Source organism: Cherax quadricarinatus, chromosome 19, assembly GCF_038502225.1.
Source record: "Cherax quadricarinatus isolate ZL_2023a chromosome 19, ASM3850222v1, whole genome shotgun sequence".
Taxonomy (NCBI): Eukaryota; Metazoa; Arthropoda; class Malacostraca; order Decapoda; family Parastacidae; genus Cherax; species Cherax quadricarinatus.
The window spans coordinates 27,035,077-27,054,648 of NC_091310.1; the positions used below are offsets into that span (position 1 = coordinate 27,035,077).

Sequence of the window (19,572 nt, forward strand, 5' to 3'; positions counted from 1 at the left end):
ACTAACAACATAAAAAGTAAAGTAAAACATGAAATACCAAAATAAAACAATAAAATAAAGTCATTACAAAAATGTTAGGTTGATATTCAGTAGTAAAGTTCGACTTACGACCATTTCGACTTACGACCAGTTTCTCGGAACCGAACTTTCAGGGAAAAGGCTTACAGCTTTTCATCTCATCCTCTGCATGCATCAGCCTTACTAGAGGAGGAAGAGAGAGGGGAGAATGTGCCTTCTGCAGTGATTCAGTGATTCTGCAATATGTATGATACTAAAGCAGCAGGTATCAGTAAAGGCTATAGCTCCAGCCAGCGATAAAGTGTAGAATTAACAGTGTTAACAAGCAAGTTAAGCGAGTAAGTGATAGAAAAACAACATAAGGGTAACTCTCCAATGTTGTTGGATGTGTATAGGACCGCTGAACGTACACCGCCCTGCTATCTTCCACCACCCTAAACCTCTGCTAACATCTCCTTCATCAAACTAACTAATTAACCCGTAAACGGTCCAAACGTATATATACGTTTTTACCGCTAGTGCCCCAAACGTATATATACATTTTATTTGTCATACATTTAACATTGCCACAGTAAGCCCGAGTCACCTAGACATGAGAGAATGGGTGTGCGCACTCACTACGCACCATATTAAAATAATTGGGGATGCCTGGGTACTATATGCTCTTTTTTTCCTATTAAAAAATTTTTTTTTTGTTTGTTTTTTCCCCAAAAAATTTGGGGCACTACGCAAGAGAACGTATATACATGTACATGTATACGTTTGGACTGTTTACGGGTTAAACTAACATCTCCTACAAGGTAAGTGTAAATATAAAAGTGTAAGTATAAAAGTAAATATAAGTGCAAATATAAAAGGACACCAGTGGAAATATGTTACTCTTGAATTTTTTGGGTTATCCTGGGTACTTTACACATATGCTGCTATGTATGATAATCTATGTACATAACTGTATTTGTGTATGCCTGAATAAACTTACTTATTTATAAATTAAAATGTAAATATTTCTTATTTATAAATTACATACATTGTTTAACCCCTAAACGGTTCAAACGTATATATACGTTTACTCGCGTAGCTCCCAAAATTTTTTGAGAAAATTTTTTTTTTTTTTTAATAGGAAAAAAGAGGATATGGTACCCAGGCATCCCCAATTATTTTAATATGGTGCACAGTGAGTGCGCACACCCATTCTCTCATGTCTAGGTGACTCAGGCTTATCGTGGCAGTGTTGAATGAATGACAAAGAAAACGTATATACTACATGTATACGTTTGGGGGGCTATGCACGTGAACGTATATATACGTTTGGACCATTTAAGGGTTAAGTGTGATGGTGGTGGTGGCCAAAGCCTCCACCGCCACCAACACGGCTTCTCTCAGTGGCGGCCCTTAACCCTTTCAGGATCCAGAGGCCAAATTTCAAAGTGCGCACCAGGGTCCAAGAATTTAAAAAAAAAAAAAATTTTTTTTTCTTATGAAATGGTAGAGAATCTTTTTCTGAAGGTAATAAAACAAAAAAATATGAAAATTGATGGAAAATTGACGAAATTATGCTCTCATGAATTTTGATGTCTCGGCGATATTTACGAATCGGCGATTTTGCCGACTTTGACTCCCATTTTAGGCCAATTACATTATTCCAGTCGACCAAATTCTTAGCTATTTCACTAGTATTACTTCTATCGATTGAGCACAAGAAATCGCCAAGTCAACTGTTTCAACTACAAAATAAAGTGATCGGAAATTGGTAATTTGGCCAATTTAACACAAAGTTCAAAATATTCCAATTTCAAAATAGGGTCCAGAATAAACAATGTAGGTATTCCTGGAACTAACATTTCCTCTGTTCATTAGTTACATTTTGAGGCTTTACAAATAAATTCCATTTTGATTTTTTATTCACATAATGAATTTTTATTCAAACCAAAAAATAGAAGATTTACTGTTATGCAATATTGTAATAATTTTATAAATATCATCACCACATTTGTGAATGTATATTAGACCCACCAGCTGGTGTGTATTAGATGTGTGAGGTCATTTGTTTACTCTTGAACATCGGCAAAAATTGAACATTTCCGCTAATTTGAGCTCAGTTTCAAGCCATTTCCAGTGCTAAAACCAATCAAAATCATCTCTATTTCTGTAATATGTCTTCCATTCTATCAAATGAGACCAAGAAATCACAAATACAACTATAAAAAACACATGAAAAACACTGCAAAGTCGCTGTTTTAATCGAAAATCACAGTCTCGGTTTTTTTCTCTCATTATACACTGTGTGCTGCAGAATTTGTTTTATGTGGTGCACACATACCACATAGATGTATTCTCTCATATCTAGGCCCAAATTTACCACTCAGAGCATATCAGAGTTAGCTGAGCTCATGGCGTAGATCTACGGTTTGGACCCTGAACGCAAAGCCATAGATCTACGGCACGGACCCTGAAAGGGTTAAACCCAACAACAACACTTACACCTTTTACTCCTCTCATACAAGCTGGTGGCTTGCTGCCTCACATATCCATCACAGCCTGGTTGATGTGGCACCTGGTGAAGATACTTTTCCAGTTTCCTCTTGAAGACTACACCTGTCCCAAGAGTGTTATATATTCTGATAAACAGCTAAATATTCAAAAACTATATATCTGTATTGTCATTGTCACAGACATATGGAAAACAATAGTCTTATTCTCAGTATCTGTAATACTCTCAACCATTAAAATATTTAATGTGTTAACATTATGTTAATATGCTAAAATCCTCATTATCTATAATCATAACCAAGCCTTAATCTTAAATCATAATCTTAAAACAAACTTGATAAAAGCCAGGTAGCATGTTCTAATAGGATATTCAATTTTCTTGTATTCATTGTAACTCCTAATTTAATTTTTACAACCACCTTAGAGATTGCATATATTAGCAATCAGTTAGTCATTGCCTTACTAATCTAAAGATAACCATAAGTTTGCCTGAAATGCTCTGCATATTAAGAGCACTTTCTTCATGCTCAGCTAAATGTCATTCACTTATGTACAAACATTTTATCATGCTGAAATAAAGAATCGTAATCTTAAGATGTTGAATAGTTTGGAGCCATAGATTTTTTTTCCATTCCATTTACAATCATCTCTTTCTTATCATCTGCACTACATTACACACTTACAAACATCCCAACTTTATAAAGTTGTTGTTCTTTTTACATTTAGTAATTAAATTATGCTTTGTATTGAAGATGCTTGAATATAAAGCACATACTCAACTGTTGCAAATGAGTGAAACATTGGTATAAGTTTCTGCCATTTATACTGGTTTCCTCTCAGTTTAACTCGTCCTTGAAAAACATTTATCCACTTATTATTAATGTTAATTTGGGTTTGTTGGACGTGTAGGGATGCAGATTATGTAGACCCGGCAGAAGAAGCCTGGATGAGTGATCCTGAGCCAGAGCCAGAGCCACCTCCCACAACAGCCCAAGAGTCGTCGTCATCCTCTTCTTCTAGCGAAGAGTCCCTTGATGGTAAGATAATGAACCTTTGTCACTCTTGTTGTATTTTATGTATCTATTACATAGTAAATCTTAAAAATGATAACATTTGTTTGTCTTCTAACATTGTATTGTATATACAGTACAGTGGAACCTCGACTTAGGAGTTTAATCCATTCTGTGACCTAGCTCGTAACTCAGTTTGCTCGTATATCAAATCAATTTCCCTCATTTAAATTAATTGGAATGCCATTAATTCGTTCCTCCTCTCTGGAGGCAAAATAAAATACTTGAATATGATGCTGATATCAGTTGTACTGCTTATTTATCTATCACAATTCATTTAATATGATGTAATAAATAATATAATTAACAAAGAAACATGATATATACTCTAGAATGAATAAAATAGGCCATTATATGGCGAGTGTTGGTGGCAGAGGCAGCGGCGGAAGCATCTGCCATTTCCTGTCCCACTTTGACTACACATAGTAGTACCTTTCCATGCTCTTATTTTAAGAGAAAATGGAGTGTTTGTGAGGCTAACTGCAGTAGATCACTAATTTTCTAAGAAAAACATTAACAATTTACGTATAAATAAGAAATATCGTATATAAAAATATAATAAATCATAATACGCTGCAGAATGTAAAGAAATATTAAACTGCTTATATAAAGTGTGTGTACACTTAGAGCAGAGATAGTGACGGAGGTTGAGGGTGGGAGATTGGCAATGCAGGTATGATGTCAGTGGCCCTGTAAACCTCCAACAACAACATTGTTTTGTTTGATCGCTGAACTTAAATGATACAATTTGTTTTGTTAATCACTGAACATAACTGATACAGCTTTAGTATCGTACATATCGAAGATGTACTACTCTGGTATTGCCTGGCTAAGTCCACAACTCGTGCACCTTGCTTATGTTTATCTATGATTTCATGCTTTAATTCCATGGAAATCATCGTCTTTTTCTTCTCAGCACTGTCCTTTGCACTTATTTTCTGAGGACCCATGGTTAGAAAAAAGAAATTTGGCCAAATGACTGTAAAAAAAATGCAAGCAAGCACGAGAGAACTGCTCTCACAGCAATGTAAACGTGTACTGTTTATCGGATGTTTTGGCATCGGCTGTGCCAACTAGCAGCAGCATTCTGAATTATTATTACGTACGTGTTATGTATTATTATTATTATTAATTTAGGGAACTGAAGCTCTTATTATTATAATAATTATTATTATCCTTTCTTTCAACAAACTGGCCATATCCCACTGAGGCAGGGTGGCCCAAAAAGGTTACTAGCTCCTTGCTCCTATTATTTTAGTCACCTCATAAGACACGCATGGCATACTAAGGAAGAATTCTATTCCACTTCCCCATGGAGATAAGAGGAAATAACAAGAACAAGAACTAGTAAGAAAATAGAAGAAAACCCAGAGGGGTGTGTATATACATATGCTTGTGCATGTATGTATAGTGTGACCTAAGTAGAAGTAGCAAGACGTACCTGAAATCTTGCATGTTTATGAGACAGAAAAAGGACACCAGCAATCTTACCATCATGTAAAACAATTACAGGCTTCTGTTTTACATTCACTTGGCAGGATGGCAGTATCTCCCTGGGCAGTTGCTGTCTACCAACCTACTACCTACAATAATTATTATTATAATTGTTTTACATGATGGTAGGATTGCTGGTGTCTTTTGTCTGTCTCATAAATATGCAAGATTACAGGTACGTCTTGCTACTTCTACTTACACTTAGGTCATGCTACACATACATGTACATTTTTTTTTATACACATTCATCTGAGTTTTCTTTGGTTTTATCTTAATAGTTCTTGTTTTTATTACTTTTCCTTTTATATCCATGGGGAAGTGGAATAAGAATCTTTCCTCCATAAGCCGTGTGTGTTGTGAAAGTCAACTAAAATGCCGGGAACAATGGGCTAGTAACCCCTTTTCCTGTAAAAATTACTAAAAAGACCAAGAAGAAAATTGTCAAAGTGGGATGCCTGAATGTGTGTGGGTGTTGTGTGAATGATAAGAAAGAGATGATTATGGATGCTGTGAATGAGAAGAAGCTGGATGTCCTGGCTTTAAGTGAAACAAAGCTGAAGGGGGTGGGAGAGTTTCAGTGGTGAGAAGTAAATGGGATTAGGTCAGGGGTTTCAAATAAAGTTAGAGCTAAAGAAGGAGTAGCAATAATGTTGAAGGATAAGCTATGGCAGGAAAAGAGGGAGTATAAATGTATTACCTCAAGGATTATGTGGAGTAAAATAACGGTTGGATGTGAAAAGTGGGTTGTAGTAAGCATATATGCACCTGAAGAAGAGAGAAGTGTAGAGGAGAGAGAGAGAGAGAGAGATTTTGGGAATTGTTGAGTGAGTGTGTGGGGAGTTTTGAACCATGTGTGAGAGTACTTGTGGTTGGGGATTTCAATGCTAAAGTGCATAAAAATGTTGTGGAGGGAGTAGTAGGTAAATTTGGGATGCCAGGGGTAAATGAAAATGGGGAGCCCTTAATTGAGCCATGTGTAGAAAGAGGTTTGGTAATAAGTAATGGTTTGGTAATAAGTAATTATACAAGGCATGATATACAGTAGACCGTTAGTTTATTTGGCATGATTTGAGTACAGCACAATTGAAGAACTACGAGACATTTTTATGCCGTTCTTGCCTAACTATTTTATTAACTTTCTTCAGTAAAGCTTTTGAGGCTGTTGATCATGACAAAGAATTTGATATTGTTTATTTAGATTTTAGTAAGGCTTTTGATAGAGTACCACACCAAAGACTGTTAAAGAAAGTGGCAGCTCATGGCATTGGGGGAAAAGTGTTGTCATGGATAGAGTCATGGCTCACAGACAGGAAGCAGAGAGTGTCCATAAATGGGGTTAAATCCGAGTGGGGATCCGTAACAAGTGGTGTTCCACAGGGATCAGTCTTAGGCCCGTTGTTGTTTATAATATATATCAGTGATCTTGATGAGGGTATTACTAGTGATATGAGCAAATTCGCCAATGACACAAAGATAGGTAGGAAAATTGATTCAAACGTAGATGTCAGGGAACTTCAGGAGGATTTAGACAAACTCCTTAACCCTTTGGGGGTCGGCAGGTCCTCTCAGAGACTTGTTCTCAGGGTCGGCCAAATTTCAAAAAAAAAAAAAAAAAAATTTCTTACGAAAAGATAGATAATCTTTTCCTGACCATAATGACACCAAAAGTATGAAATTTGATGAAAAACTTATGGAATTATGCTCTTGCGAAGTTAGCGGTCTCGACGATGTTTTGCACATCAGCGATTTTGCCCACTTTGAGCCCAATTTTCGGCCAATTCCAGTGTACTATTCGACAAAAATCATAACTATTTCACTAGAACTCCATTTTTTCTATCGAATGAGTACAAGAAACCACCCATTTACCGATTTCAACAATCCAATACAGTGGTCAGAATTTAGCAATTTTGCCAATTTCACACAAATTTCAAAAGATGCCAATTTCCGAATAGAGTCCAGAATAAACAAGAAAGACATTCCTGGCACTAAAATAACATTTCCTCTGTTCATTAGTCACGTTCCCACACCCCTCTTACATTCTTTTGCTTTCCACTTTGAATTTTTATTCTCACAAAAAAATAGAAGATTTACTGTTATGCAGACTACTGCATTAGTGTAGAAATGGTATAAATTATATCAGAGCACTTGTGAAAGAATATTAGACTCACCAGTTGACGTGTATTGGATGCTTGGCATGATTTGTTTACTTTTGATCTTTGGTAAAAATCGAACATTTCTGCTATTTTGAGCTCAATTTCAAGGTACTTTTCATTGTAAAATCAGTCAATATCATCTCAATTTCTGTAATATGTCTTCCATTCTATAAAATGAGACCAGGAAAACTAGAATACAACAATAAATACCATACGAAAATACAGTGCAAAGCCACTGTTTTAATCCAAAAACACAGTCAAAGTTTTTTTTTTCTCATTACGCACTGTGTGCTGCAGGATTTTTTTTATACTGCGCACACTGACCGCATAGACCCATTCTTTCATATGTAGGCCTACCAGCTTTCTCTCACTAGATTTGATGGCGTTAGAATTTATACGTACTAGCACGTCAAAAACCCCTGCGCGTAAGACGTACTAGTACGTCTGAAACCCCGAAAGGGTTAACTGGTCAGAAGATTGGCAGATGCAGTTCAATGTAGATAAATGAAAGGTTCTGAAGCTCGGAAGTGTCCACAACCCCTAGCACTTACAAGTTAAATAATGTAGAACTTAGCCATACAGATTGCAAAAAGGACTTGGGGGTTATGATAAGCAGCAACCTTAAACCAAGACAGCAATGCCTAAGCATACGCAGTAAGGCAAACAGATTACTGGGATTTATATCAAGAAGTGTAAACATCAGAAGTTCAGCAGTTATATTACAGCTTTATACATCATTAGTAAGGCCTCACCTAGATTATGCAGCTCAGTTCTGGTCTCCATATTACAGAATGGACATAAATTCGTTAGAAAACATTCAGCGTAGAATGACTAAATTAGTACATAGCATTAGAAATCTTCCTTATGAAGAAAGATTGAAGACCCTTATACAGTGGACCCCCGCATAACGATCACCTCTCAGTGCGACCAATTATGTAAGTGTATTTATGTAAGTGCGTTTGTACGTGTATGTTTGGGAGTCTGAAATGGACTAATCTACTTCACAATATTCCTTATGGGAACAAATTTGGTCAGTACTGGCACCTGAACATACTTCTGGAATGAAAAAATATCGTTAACCAGGGGTCCACTGTATTACATTCGCTTGTTAGATGAAGAATGAGGGGAGACATGATCGAAGTGTATAAGTGGAAGATGGGTATTAATAAAGGGGATACAAATAAGGTCTTGAGGATATCTCTCCAAGAGAGAACCCGCAGTAATGGATTCAAATTAGACAAGTTTAGATTTAGAAAGGATATAGGGAAGTATTGGTTTGGAAATATTGTAGTTGATGAGTGGAACAGTCTACCTAGTTGGGTTATTGAGGCTAAAACCTTGGGTTGTTTCAAATTTAGGTTGGATAAATACATGAGTGAGAGGGGTTGGATTTGAGTGGGACTTGCATATGAGAGTGGATAGAGTTATCAGAGCTTATTTCTTGGGTGGCATTGAAAATTGGGTTGGGCAAATGTTTTGTTAGTGGGATGGATTGTAAAGGACCTGCCTAGTATGGGCCAACAGGCCTGCTGCAGTGTTCCTCCTTTCTTATGCTCTTATGTAACACATCGTATAATCAATTTAAGACGATTCGCGGGAGGGGAAAAAAATTTGAGCATGTGGTTGCCCGGTCGCCCGTGGTAGGTTATACCATTGAATCAAAGGTGGAGGCCTACTGCCATCCCCCCCACCACGCTCCCAGCCTCCAGTTTGGTTCATACGCATGCAGGACGGAGGCACTCGGCAACCTAGCTGTGTTTATATACATACATATTTTCTTAATTTCATTGCCATTTGTCAAATCTGCCAAGCAATAATGGCACCCAGTAAGCATACAAGTGTTGCTGAAAGCGACAAGAAAAGGTTTAAGCGTTCAAGTCTAGGAATTGCGAAGAAAATTGAGATACTAGACAAGATTAAGAGTGGATCATGTGTGGCGGATATAGTGAGGGGTCTATGGCCTTAATGAAGTGTTGGTTCGTACAATTAAAAACACCGATGCGAATATATGCGCTTGTGTAATGAATAACCCAAGATGTCATCTCATGAAAAGAATGACACATAGGTCCCAACAAGTAAATAAAACAGAAAACTTGTTGCTTGAGTGGATTGAACCTAAGACAAAGAAAGGTGCACCTTTTAATTTCCTCTTAATTAGGGAAAAGGCCTTACACTTGTTTAAAGCAGTGTGTGATAAGGAAGGAAAGCCTGAAAAGGTGTGTGTGTTTAGCACAGGCTGGTTCCACACCTTTAAGTTGCATAATAAGTTACATAATACAGTGGACCCCCGGTTAACGATTTTAATCCGTGCAAGAGGGGTAATTGTTATGCGAAATAATCGCTATGTGAATGAATTTTCCCCATAAGAAATAATGGAAATCAAATTAATCCGTGCAAGACACCCAAAAGTATGAAAAAAAAATTTTTACCACATGAAATATACATTTTCCCACACACAAAGAGAAGGATACATGCACAATAGTAGAGTAGTACATGCACAGTATATATTGTGCATGTACTAGTCTACTAAATGAAGAATAAATGACACTTACCTTTATTGAAGATGCAGCAATGACTGATGAGACACTGTGTCCTGGGAGTGCCTTTTCCTCCTGAGTACTGTAGGTCCTGTTTGGCATTTTCTTCCAGAACAGGCCTTATCACACTGTGTATGCCACTACGATTCTTAAATCTCTCAAACCAACCTTTGCTGGCTTTAAATTCACCAATATGAGCACTAGTTCCAGGCATTTTTCCCTGTTCACCTGGGTGTTAGTCGACTTGTGTGGGTTGCATCCTGGGAGACAAGATTAAGGACCCCAATGGAAATAAGTTAGACAGTCTTCGATGACACTGACTTTTTTGGGTTATCCTGGGTGGCAAATCCTCTGGGGTTAATTGTTTCTTGGTATTCTCAATAAGCCACACCAACAACGGTGCTACAGCAGCAGCAGCAGCTGACAGTGCAGCAGCAGCAGCAGCAGCTGACAGTGCAGCAGCAGCAGCAGCTGACAGTGCAGCAGCAGCAGCAGCTGACAGTGCAGCAGCAGCAGCAGCAGCTGTACCACCAATAGTAGCGATGGTTGATTGGGGTTTATTATACAACCTGGCCAGCTCGGAGACATGCACTCCACTTTCATACTTATCAATGATCTTTTTCTTCATCTCTATTGTAATTCTCACCCTTATTGCTGTAGGGTTGGCACTAGAAGCTTTCTTGGGGCCCATGGTCACTTATTTTCCAGAAAAAGCACCGAAAACACTGTAATAATACGAAATATTCCGATTGTATGCTTGGATGTTACCGCGGAGGCTGGCTGGTAAACAATGCCACCGGCGGAACATGTGAGCGTGGCTCAGGCCGCACATTGGACGCGTCTCGGACGAAAATCGGTAAGCGGGTTTTTAAGCGGTATGTGAGGCAAAATTTTTGCAATTAAAGTAAGAGGTATGCGAAATAATCGCTATGTGATGCCATCGTTATGCGGGGGTCCACTGTATTAAGTTCTCTGGTGAAAGTGCTTCAGCTGATCATACAGCAGCAAGTAATTTTCCTGCTGAACTGCAGGAAATTATTTCTGAGGATGGCTATGAGCCACATCAAGTGTTTAATGCTGACGAGACAAGTGTTTTTTTGGAAAAAAAATGCCAACACGAACTTATATCAGTCAGCAAGAGAAGAGTGCATCGGGCTTCAAGGCAGCAAAGGACCGCTACACCTTGCTCCTTTGCGGTAATGCATCAGGTGATTTCATGTGTAAGCCCATGGTTATTTACCGCTCTAGGAATCCTTGTGCTTTGAAAGGTGTAGATAAAAACACCTTACCAGTAATTTGGAGGTCAAACCAGTCAGCATGCATGACAGAGGAAATATTTATTGACTGGTTTAAGCATCACTTTATTCCTCAAGTCAAGTTTTACCTGCACAGCAAGAACCTTGCATTCAAGGCTCTCTTCATTCTTGATACAGTGGACCCCCGGTTAACGATATTTTTTCACTCCAGAAGTATGTTCAGGTGCCAGTACTGACCGAATTTGTTCCCATAAGGAATATTGTGAAGTAGATTAGTCCATTTCAGACCCCCAAACATACACGTACAAACGCACTTACATAAATACACTTACATAATTGGTCGCATTTGGAGGTGATCGTTATGCGGGGGTCCACTGTAATTCCCGTACTTATCCACAAGCTTTGCTGGATGTGACCCCACATGTAAAAGCTGTATTTTTACCTCCAAGTACAACATCTTTAATATAACCACTGGGTTGGGGAGTTATTAAGTCATTCAAGTGTAACTACACAAAAAAAGTTATGAAAAAAACTAGTTGCATCAATGGACTCTGACTCCAACTTAGCAGTACCAAGCTTCTGGAATAAATTTAACATTGCAGATGCTATCAGCTATGCTAGAAGTGCATGAAATGAAGTGCCTCAATCAACATTAAATGCAGGCTGGGGAAAGTTATGGCCTTCTGTGGTTAATTCTTTCACTGATTTCCCCTTGTTTGAGAGTCAGGTTCAGGAAATTGTTCAGCTGGCAAGGAGATTACCAGGTGATGGTTTTGAAGATATGAATGAAGACGATGTGAATGAGCTCTTAGAAGATGACGATGAAGACGAAGTCCAGAGGAAATGTTAGCAGAGCTCAATGCACAGATACAAGGGAGGGACATAACAGAAGATGAAGAAGAACCTGAAGAAAAGCAGTTAACATTGCACCAGTTACGTGAGCAGTTCCATATTATTGGTAAAGTTGCAGACTTTCACTGAAGAGGACCATGACAAATATAGAAGCAGTGCTTTGAAACGGGGTCTAGACCAGCTGATGATGCCTTACCATCAGCTGTATAATGTATTGCAGGGTAAAACAGCCCAGAGAACCATTACAGAATTTATGCACACTCCAATACAACCATCGACTTCAGTACCAAAACCTCTACTATCCACTTTTGTCGACAACCAACAACCATCCACCTCAGCCCAGTAGGGCCACACCATCCATATCCACTCTCTCCACAATCATCCACACACACCATTACCCACAATTTAAGGTAAGAAATACTATTATTCCTATTGCATTTGTAGTCTTAAGTAGTAATATATCACGACAATGAACTACAATTACATGTTCACTTTTATTTTTGTAAGATCTGTTGGTCTAAAAAAAAGTTGTTTGGCTTTTTGGGGACGCCCAGGAACGTAACCCTATTTTTCCCATAAGCTCTTCTGTTCATTTAGCACGATTTTACCTAATATGGCATTTTCAGGAACGTAACTACCGTGCTAAATAACGGTCTACTGTAACACGTAATAAAAGTAGTTTGTTAGATTATATATTGATGGATAAAAGGTTGATGGGTAGGCTTCAGGATATATAGGATCATTATTTAGTTGTAGCTACAGTTAGAGTAAGAGGTAGATGGGACAAAAGGAAAATGGCAACAACAAGTAAGAGAGAGGTGAAAGTGTATAAACTAAAGGAGGAAGAAGTTCGGGTGAGATATATGCAACTATTAGCAGAAAGGTGGGCTAGTGCAAGTATGAGTAGTGGGGGGGGGGTTGAAAATGGTTGGAATAGTTTTAAAAATGCAGTATTTGAATTTGGAGCAGAAGTTTGTGGCTATAGGAGGATGGATGCAGGAGGAAAGAGGAGTGATTGGTGGAATGATGAAGTAAAGGGTGTGATAAAAGAGAAAAAGGTAGCTTATGAGAGGTTTTTACAAAGCAGAAGTGTTATAAGAAGAGCAGAGTATATGGAGAGTAAAAGAAAGGTGAAAGTGGTGAGAGAGTGTAAAAGGAGAGCAGATGATAGAGTGGGAGAAGCACTGTCAAGAAATTTTGATGAAAATAAGAAAAAAGTTTGGAGTGAGATAAACAAGTTAAGAAAGCCTAGGGAACAAATGGATTTGTCAGTTAAAAACAGAGTAGGAGAGTTAGTAGATGGGAAGATGGAGGTATTGGGTAGATGCCGGGAATATTTTGAGGAACTTTTAAATGTTGACGAAGAAAGGGAGGCGGTAATTGCATACACTGCCCAGGGAGGTATACCATCTTTTAGGAGTGAAGAAGAGCAGGATGTGAGTGTGGGGGAGGTGCATGAGGCATATGTAGAATGAAAGGGGGTAAAGCAGCTGGAACTGATGGGATCATGACAGAAATGTAAAAAGCAGGGGGGGATATAGTATTGGAGTGGTTGGTATTTTTGTTTAATAAATGTATGAAAGAGGGAAAGGTACCTAGGGATTGGCAGAGAACATGTATAATTCCTTTATATAAAGGAAAAAGGGACAAAATAAATTGTAAAAATTATAGAGGAAGAAGTTTACTGAGTATACCAGGAAAAGTGTATGGTAGGGTTATTATTGAAAGAATTAGAGGCAAGAAAGAATGTAGAATTACAGATGAGCAAGGAGGTTTTAGAGTGGGTAGGGGATGTGTAGACCAAGTGTTTACATTGAAGCATATATGTGACCAGTATTTAGATAAAGGTAGGGAAGTTTTCATTGCATTTATGGATTTAGAAAAGGCATATGATAGTGGATAGGGGAGCAATGTGGCAAATGTTGCAAGCATATGGAATAGGTAGTAAGTTAGTAAATGCTGTAAAGAGTTTTTATGAGGATAGTAAGGCTAAGGTTAGGGTGTGTAGAAGAGAGGGAGACTACTTCCTGGTAAAGGTGGGTCTTAAACAGGGATGTGTAATGTCACCATGGTTGTTTAATATATTTATAGATGGGGTTGTAAAAGAAGTAAATGCTAGGGTGTTGGGGAGAGAGGTGAGATTAAATTATGGGAAATCAAATACTAAATGGGAATTGACACAGTTACTTTTTGCTGATGATACTGTGCTTATGGGAGATTCTAAAGAAAAATTGCAAAGGTTAGTGGACAAGTTTGGGAGAGTGTGCAAAGGTAGAAAGTTGAAAGTGAACATAGAAAAGAGTAAGGTGATGAGGGTATCAAATGATTTAGATAAAGAAAAATTGAATATCAAATTGGAGAGGAGGAGTATGGAAGAAGTGAATGTTTTCTGATATTTGGGAGTTGACGTGTCAGTAGATGGATGTGTGAAGGATGAGGTAACCATAGAATTGATGAAGGTAAAAAGGTGAGTGGTGCATTGAGATATATGTGGAGACAAAAAACATTATCTATGGAGGCAAAGAAGGGAATGTATGAAAATATAGTGGTACCAACACTCTTATATGGGTGTGAAGCTTGGGTTGTAAATGCTGCAGCGAGGAGGCGGTTGGAGGCAGTGGAGATGTCCTGTCCAAGGGCAATATGTGGTGTAAATATTATGCAGAGAATTTGGAGTGTGGAAATTAGGAGGTGTGGAGTTAACTAAAGTATTAGTCAGAGGGCTGAAGAGGGTTTGTCGAGGTGGTTTGGTCATTTAGAGAGAATGGATCAAAGTAGAATGACATGGAGAGCGTATAAATCTGTAGGGGAAGGAAGACGGGGTAGGGGTCGTCCTCGAAAAGGTTGGAGGGAGGGGGTAAAGGAGGTTTTGTGGGCGAGGAGCTTGAACTTCCAGCAAGCATGCGTGAACGTGTTAGATAGGAGTGAATGGAGGCAAATGGTATTTGGGACCTGACGATCTGTTGGAGTGTAAGCAGGGTAATATTTAGTGAAGGGATTCAGGGAAACCAGTTATTTTTATAGAGCCGGACTTGAGTACTGGAAATGGGAAGTACACTGCCTGCACTTTAAAGGAGGGGTTTGGGATATTGGCAGTTTGGAGGGATATGTTGTGTATCTTTATACGTATATGCTTCTAAACTGTTGTGTTCTGGGCACCTCTGCTAAAATAGTGAGGTGAAAGTGTTGAATGATGATGAAAGTATTTTCTTTTTGGGGATTTTTCTTTCTTTTTGGGTCACCATGCCTCAGTGGGAGACGGCTGACTTGTTAAAACAAAAATTATTTTATTATTATTATTATCACACTGGCCGATTCCCACCAAGGCAGGGTGGCCCGAAAAAGAAAAACTTTCACCATCATTCACTCCATCACTGTCTTGCCAGAAGGATGCTTTACACTACAGTTTTTGAACTGCAACATTAACACCCCTCCTTCAGAGTGCAGGCACTGTACAGAGACAGGCAGAGAGACATCGATACAGACAGACAAACGAAGATAGCCAGCCAGCCAGCCAGCCAGCCAGCCAGCCAGCCAGCCAGCCAGCCAGCCAGCCAGCCAGCCAGCCAGCCAGCCAGCCAGCCAGCCAGCCAGCCAGCCAGCCAGCCAGCCAGCCAGCCAGCCAGCCAGCCAGCCAGCCAGCCAGCCAGCCAGCCAGCCAGCCAGCCAGCCAGCCAGCCAGCCAGCCAGCCAGCCAGCCAGCCAGCCAGCCAGCCAGCCAGCCAGCCAGCCAGCCAGCCAGCCAGCCAGCCAGCCAGCCCGCCAGCCAGCCAGCCAGCCAGCCAGCCAGCCAGCCAGCCAGCCAGCCAGCCAGCCAGCCAGCCAGCCAGCCAGCCAGCCAGCCAGCCAGCCAGCCAGCCAGCCAGCCAGCCAGCCAGCCAGCCAGCCAGCCAGCCAGCCAGCCAGCCAGCCAGCCAGCCAGCCAGCCAGCCAGCCAGCCAGCCAGCCAGCCAGCCAGCCAGCCAGCCAGCCAGCCAGCCAGCCAGCCAGCCAGCCAGCCAGCCAGCCAGCCAGCCAGCCAGCCAGCCAGCCAGCCAGCCAGCCAGCCAGCCAGCCAGCCAGCCAGCCAGCCAGCCAGCCAGCCAGCCAGCCAGCCAGCCAGCCAGCCAGCCAGCCAGCCAGCCAGCCAGCCAGCCAGCCAGCCAGCCAGCCAGCCAGCCAGCCAGCCAGCCAGCCAGCCAGCCAGCCAGCCAGCAAGCCAGCCAGCCAGCCAGCCAGCCAGCCAGCCAGCCAGCCAGCCAGCCAGCCAGCCAGCCAGCCAGCCAGCCAGCCAGCCAGCAGCCAGCCAGCCAGCCAGCCAGCCAGCCAGTCAGTCTGCCAACCAGCCAGCCAGCCAGCCAGCCAGCCAGCCAGCCAGCCAGCCAGCCAGCCAGCCAGCCAGCCAGCCAGCCAGCCAGCCAGTCAGCCAGCCAGTCAGCCAGCCAGCCAGCCAGCCAGTCAGCCAGCCAGCCAGCCAGCCAGCCAGCCAGCCAGCCAGTCAGTCAGCCAGCCAGCCAGCCAGCCAGCCAGCCAGCCAGCCAGCCAGCCAGCCAGCCAGCCAGCCAGCCAGCCAGCCAGCCAGCCAGCCAGCCAGCCAGCCAGCCAGCCAGCCAGCCAGCCAGCCAGCCAGCCAGCCAGCCAGCCTGCCAGCCAGCCAGCCAGCCAGCCTGCCAGCCTGCCAGCCTGCCTGCCTGCCTGCCTGCCAGCCAGCCAGCCTGCCTCTCTCTTTACTTAGAGCATAGGTTATAAGACATTCTGAAAGTGTGTTCCACAAATATTGCACATTGGTTATTATCGAGGCGTTTTTGACATTTCCGTGACCACTTGTGGCCAAATCCACCTCAAAGCCACTAAACTCAGCGTCAAAATCACTTTCCTCTTAAAAAGGGGGGGTTAATACTACATGACATCAGTGAATCCCAGGTATTTGCTGCGGTGTTTGCTCTAGCTGGCGCTCATTTGAACTGGTGCTCTCACAAGGTACTAAGTGGTCCCAGATTTTTTTAATACTGTGCACACTGAGTGTTAGGACCCATTCTATGCTGACAAGGCATCTCAGGCCAGTCATGCCAAATTTGAAGGCAGTTTTTACGAGGATAGTGAGGCTCAAGTTAGAGTATGTAGGAAAGAGGGAGATTATTTCCCAATAAAAGTAGGCCTTAGACAAGGATGTGTGATGTCACCGTGGTTGTTTAATATATTTATAGATGGGGTTGTAAGAGAAGTAAATGCGAGGGTCTTGGCAAGAGGCGTGGAGTTAAAAGATAAAGAATCACACATAAAGTGGGAGTTGTCACAGTTGCTCTTTGCTGATGACACTGTGCTCTTGGGAGATTCTGAAGAGAAGTTGCAGAGGTTGGTGGATGAATTTGGTAGTATATGTAAAAGAAGAAAATTAAAAGTGAATACAGGAAAGAGTAAGGTTATGAGGATAACAAAAAGATTAGGTGATGAAAGATTGGATATCAGATTGGAGGGAGAGAGTATGGAGGAGGTGAATGTATTCAGATATTTGGGAGTGGACGTGTCAGCGGATGGGTCTATGAAAGATGAGGTGAATCATAGAATTGATGAGGGGAAGAGGGTGAGCGGTGCACTTAGGAGTCTGTGGAGACAAAGAACTTTGTCCTTGGAGGCAAAGAGGGGAATGTATGAGAGTATAGTTTTACCAACGCTCTTATATGGGTGTGAAGCATGGGTGATGATTGTTGCAGCGAGGAGAAGGCTGGAGGCAGTGGAGATGTCATGTCTGAGGGCAATGTGTGGTGTGAATATAATGCAGAGAATTCGTAGTTTGGGAGTTAGGAGGAGGTGTGGGATTACCAAAACTGTTGTCCAGAGGGCTGAGGAAGGGTTGTTGAGGTGGTTCGGACATGTAGAGAGAATGGAGCGAAACAGAGTGACTTCAAGAGTGTATCAGTCTGTAGTGGAAGGAAGGCGGGGTAGGGGTCAGCCTAGGAAAGGTTGGAGGGAGGGGGTAAAGGAGGTTTTGTGTGCGAGGGGCTTGGACTTCCAGCGGGCATGCGTGAGCGTGTTTGATAGGATTGAATGGAGACAAATGGTTTTTAATACTTGACGTGCTGTTGGAGTGTGAGCAAAGTAACATTTATGAAGGGATTCAGGGAAACCGGCAGGCTGGACTTGAGTCCTGGAGATGGGAAGTACAGTGCCTGCACTCTGAAGGAGGGGTGTTAATGTTGCAGTTTAAAAACTGTAGTTTAAAGCACCCTTCTGGCAAGACAGTGATGGAGTGAATGATGGTGAAAGTTTTTCTTTTTCGGGCCACCCTGCCTTGATGGGAATCAGCCAGTGTGTTAATAAAAAAAAAAAGTAAAACGTATATATACGTTTGGGGCACTAGTGGTAAAAATGTATATATACGTTTGGACCATTTACGGATTAAGTTGGCCCAGTTTGGGCTAACAGGCCTGCTGCAGTGTTCCTCCTTTCTTATGTTCTTATGTAATAGAGAAGGGACACTGAAACATGCCTTCTCAAATCCATCCATATACATTTGCCCTACCTATTTTTTATGCTACCCAAGCCATAGGTTTTGTAACCTTTCTTTCTCATGTACCAACTGACTTTTCCACCACACGTATAACTACTACTGTCCCTATTGGCAATTTTCTAAGGTTCGACTTATGTCCATTTTGACTTATGACCAGTTGGTCGGAACCAAGCTTGGTCGTAAGTCAGATGATACCTGTATGTCGCTAAGTGAGGAGAGGCTGCATTGCCATTAACATACAGTGGAACCTCAGTTTTCGTGATTAATCCATTCGAAAAATTCTGACGAAAACCGTATCATACGAAAACTGAAGCAATATTTCCCATAAGAAATAATGTAAATCAAATTACAGTGGAACTCTGGTTTTCGTACTTAATCCATTCCAGAAGGTTGGTCTGAATCCGAAATGTACGAAAACCGAATTAATACTATATATACGTCAAACACGGTACCTCGTAAGACGTATATATACGACCGAAACAGTCAAAGGGTTAAACTGTCTAAACGTAGATCTGCGTTCACTCACGTAGTGCTCCGAACGCAGATCTGTTTTTTTACATTCTTTCTTGTGGAGAAAATCAAGGTCGGAGCGCTGCTCGTGCAAACGTAGATCTACGTTTGGACAGTTTAAGGGTTAATCACTGAAGAAGACACATTCTCCTCCGAAGCAATTTCCTCAGCTGCGGTCTGTTGCTGTTCCAGTTGAAGGTCTTGCAGTTCTTCAGTGGAGTTGTCTACCTACTCCTGCACATCCTGACCACCCACATCCATCCTCATGGACTTCCCCAAAGATGCAATAGATTCCACAACAGGTGTAGAGGCATCAGGGTCAGCCTCAAACCCTTCAAAATCCTTCTCAAGGACACATTCTGGCCAGGCAGAGTTCATCATCCTGGAAGTCACTCCCTGCCAAGCCTTACCTATAAGGCTTATGCAGTTGAGGATACTGAAGTGATTCCTCCAGAACTCTCTTAGGGTCAATTCAGCGTCCGACGTCACTTCAAGGCAACTTTGAAACAGTGCTTTGGTGTAGAGTTTTTTGAAGTTTGAAATGACCTACTGGTCCAGCCCATGCAACTGCCTTGCCTTTTCACAAATTGCGATTCTCCAAAACACTATCTCCCGCTAACTGTTTTTCATTGATCCACACCAGCAACAACTTCTCGACGTCTTCAATTGTTTGCGATCTCTGTTTTATTAGCACATTTACCT

The 19,572-nt window shown here is 41.4% G+C and overlaps 1 protein-coding gene across 3 annotated transcripts in view; it reads left to right on the forward strand.

Annotated features, from left to right (window-relative positions):
- LOC128688283 (uncharacterized bromodomain-containing protein 10) overlaps positions 1-19,572 on the forward strand; it is a 311,849-nt gene that overhangs the window by 272,092 nt on the left and 20,185 nt on the right. For all 3 annotated transcript variants that reach the window (XM_070086577.1, XM_070086576.1, XM_070086578.1), the window contains one exon: positions 3,418-3,545. In XM_070086577.1, the coding sequence (XP_069942678.1) occupies positions 3,418-3,545 (128 nt within the window). The remainder of the gene's footprint in view (positions 1-3,417; positions 3,546-19,572) is intronic.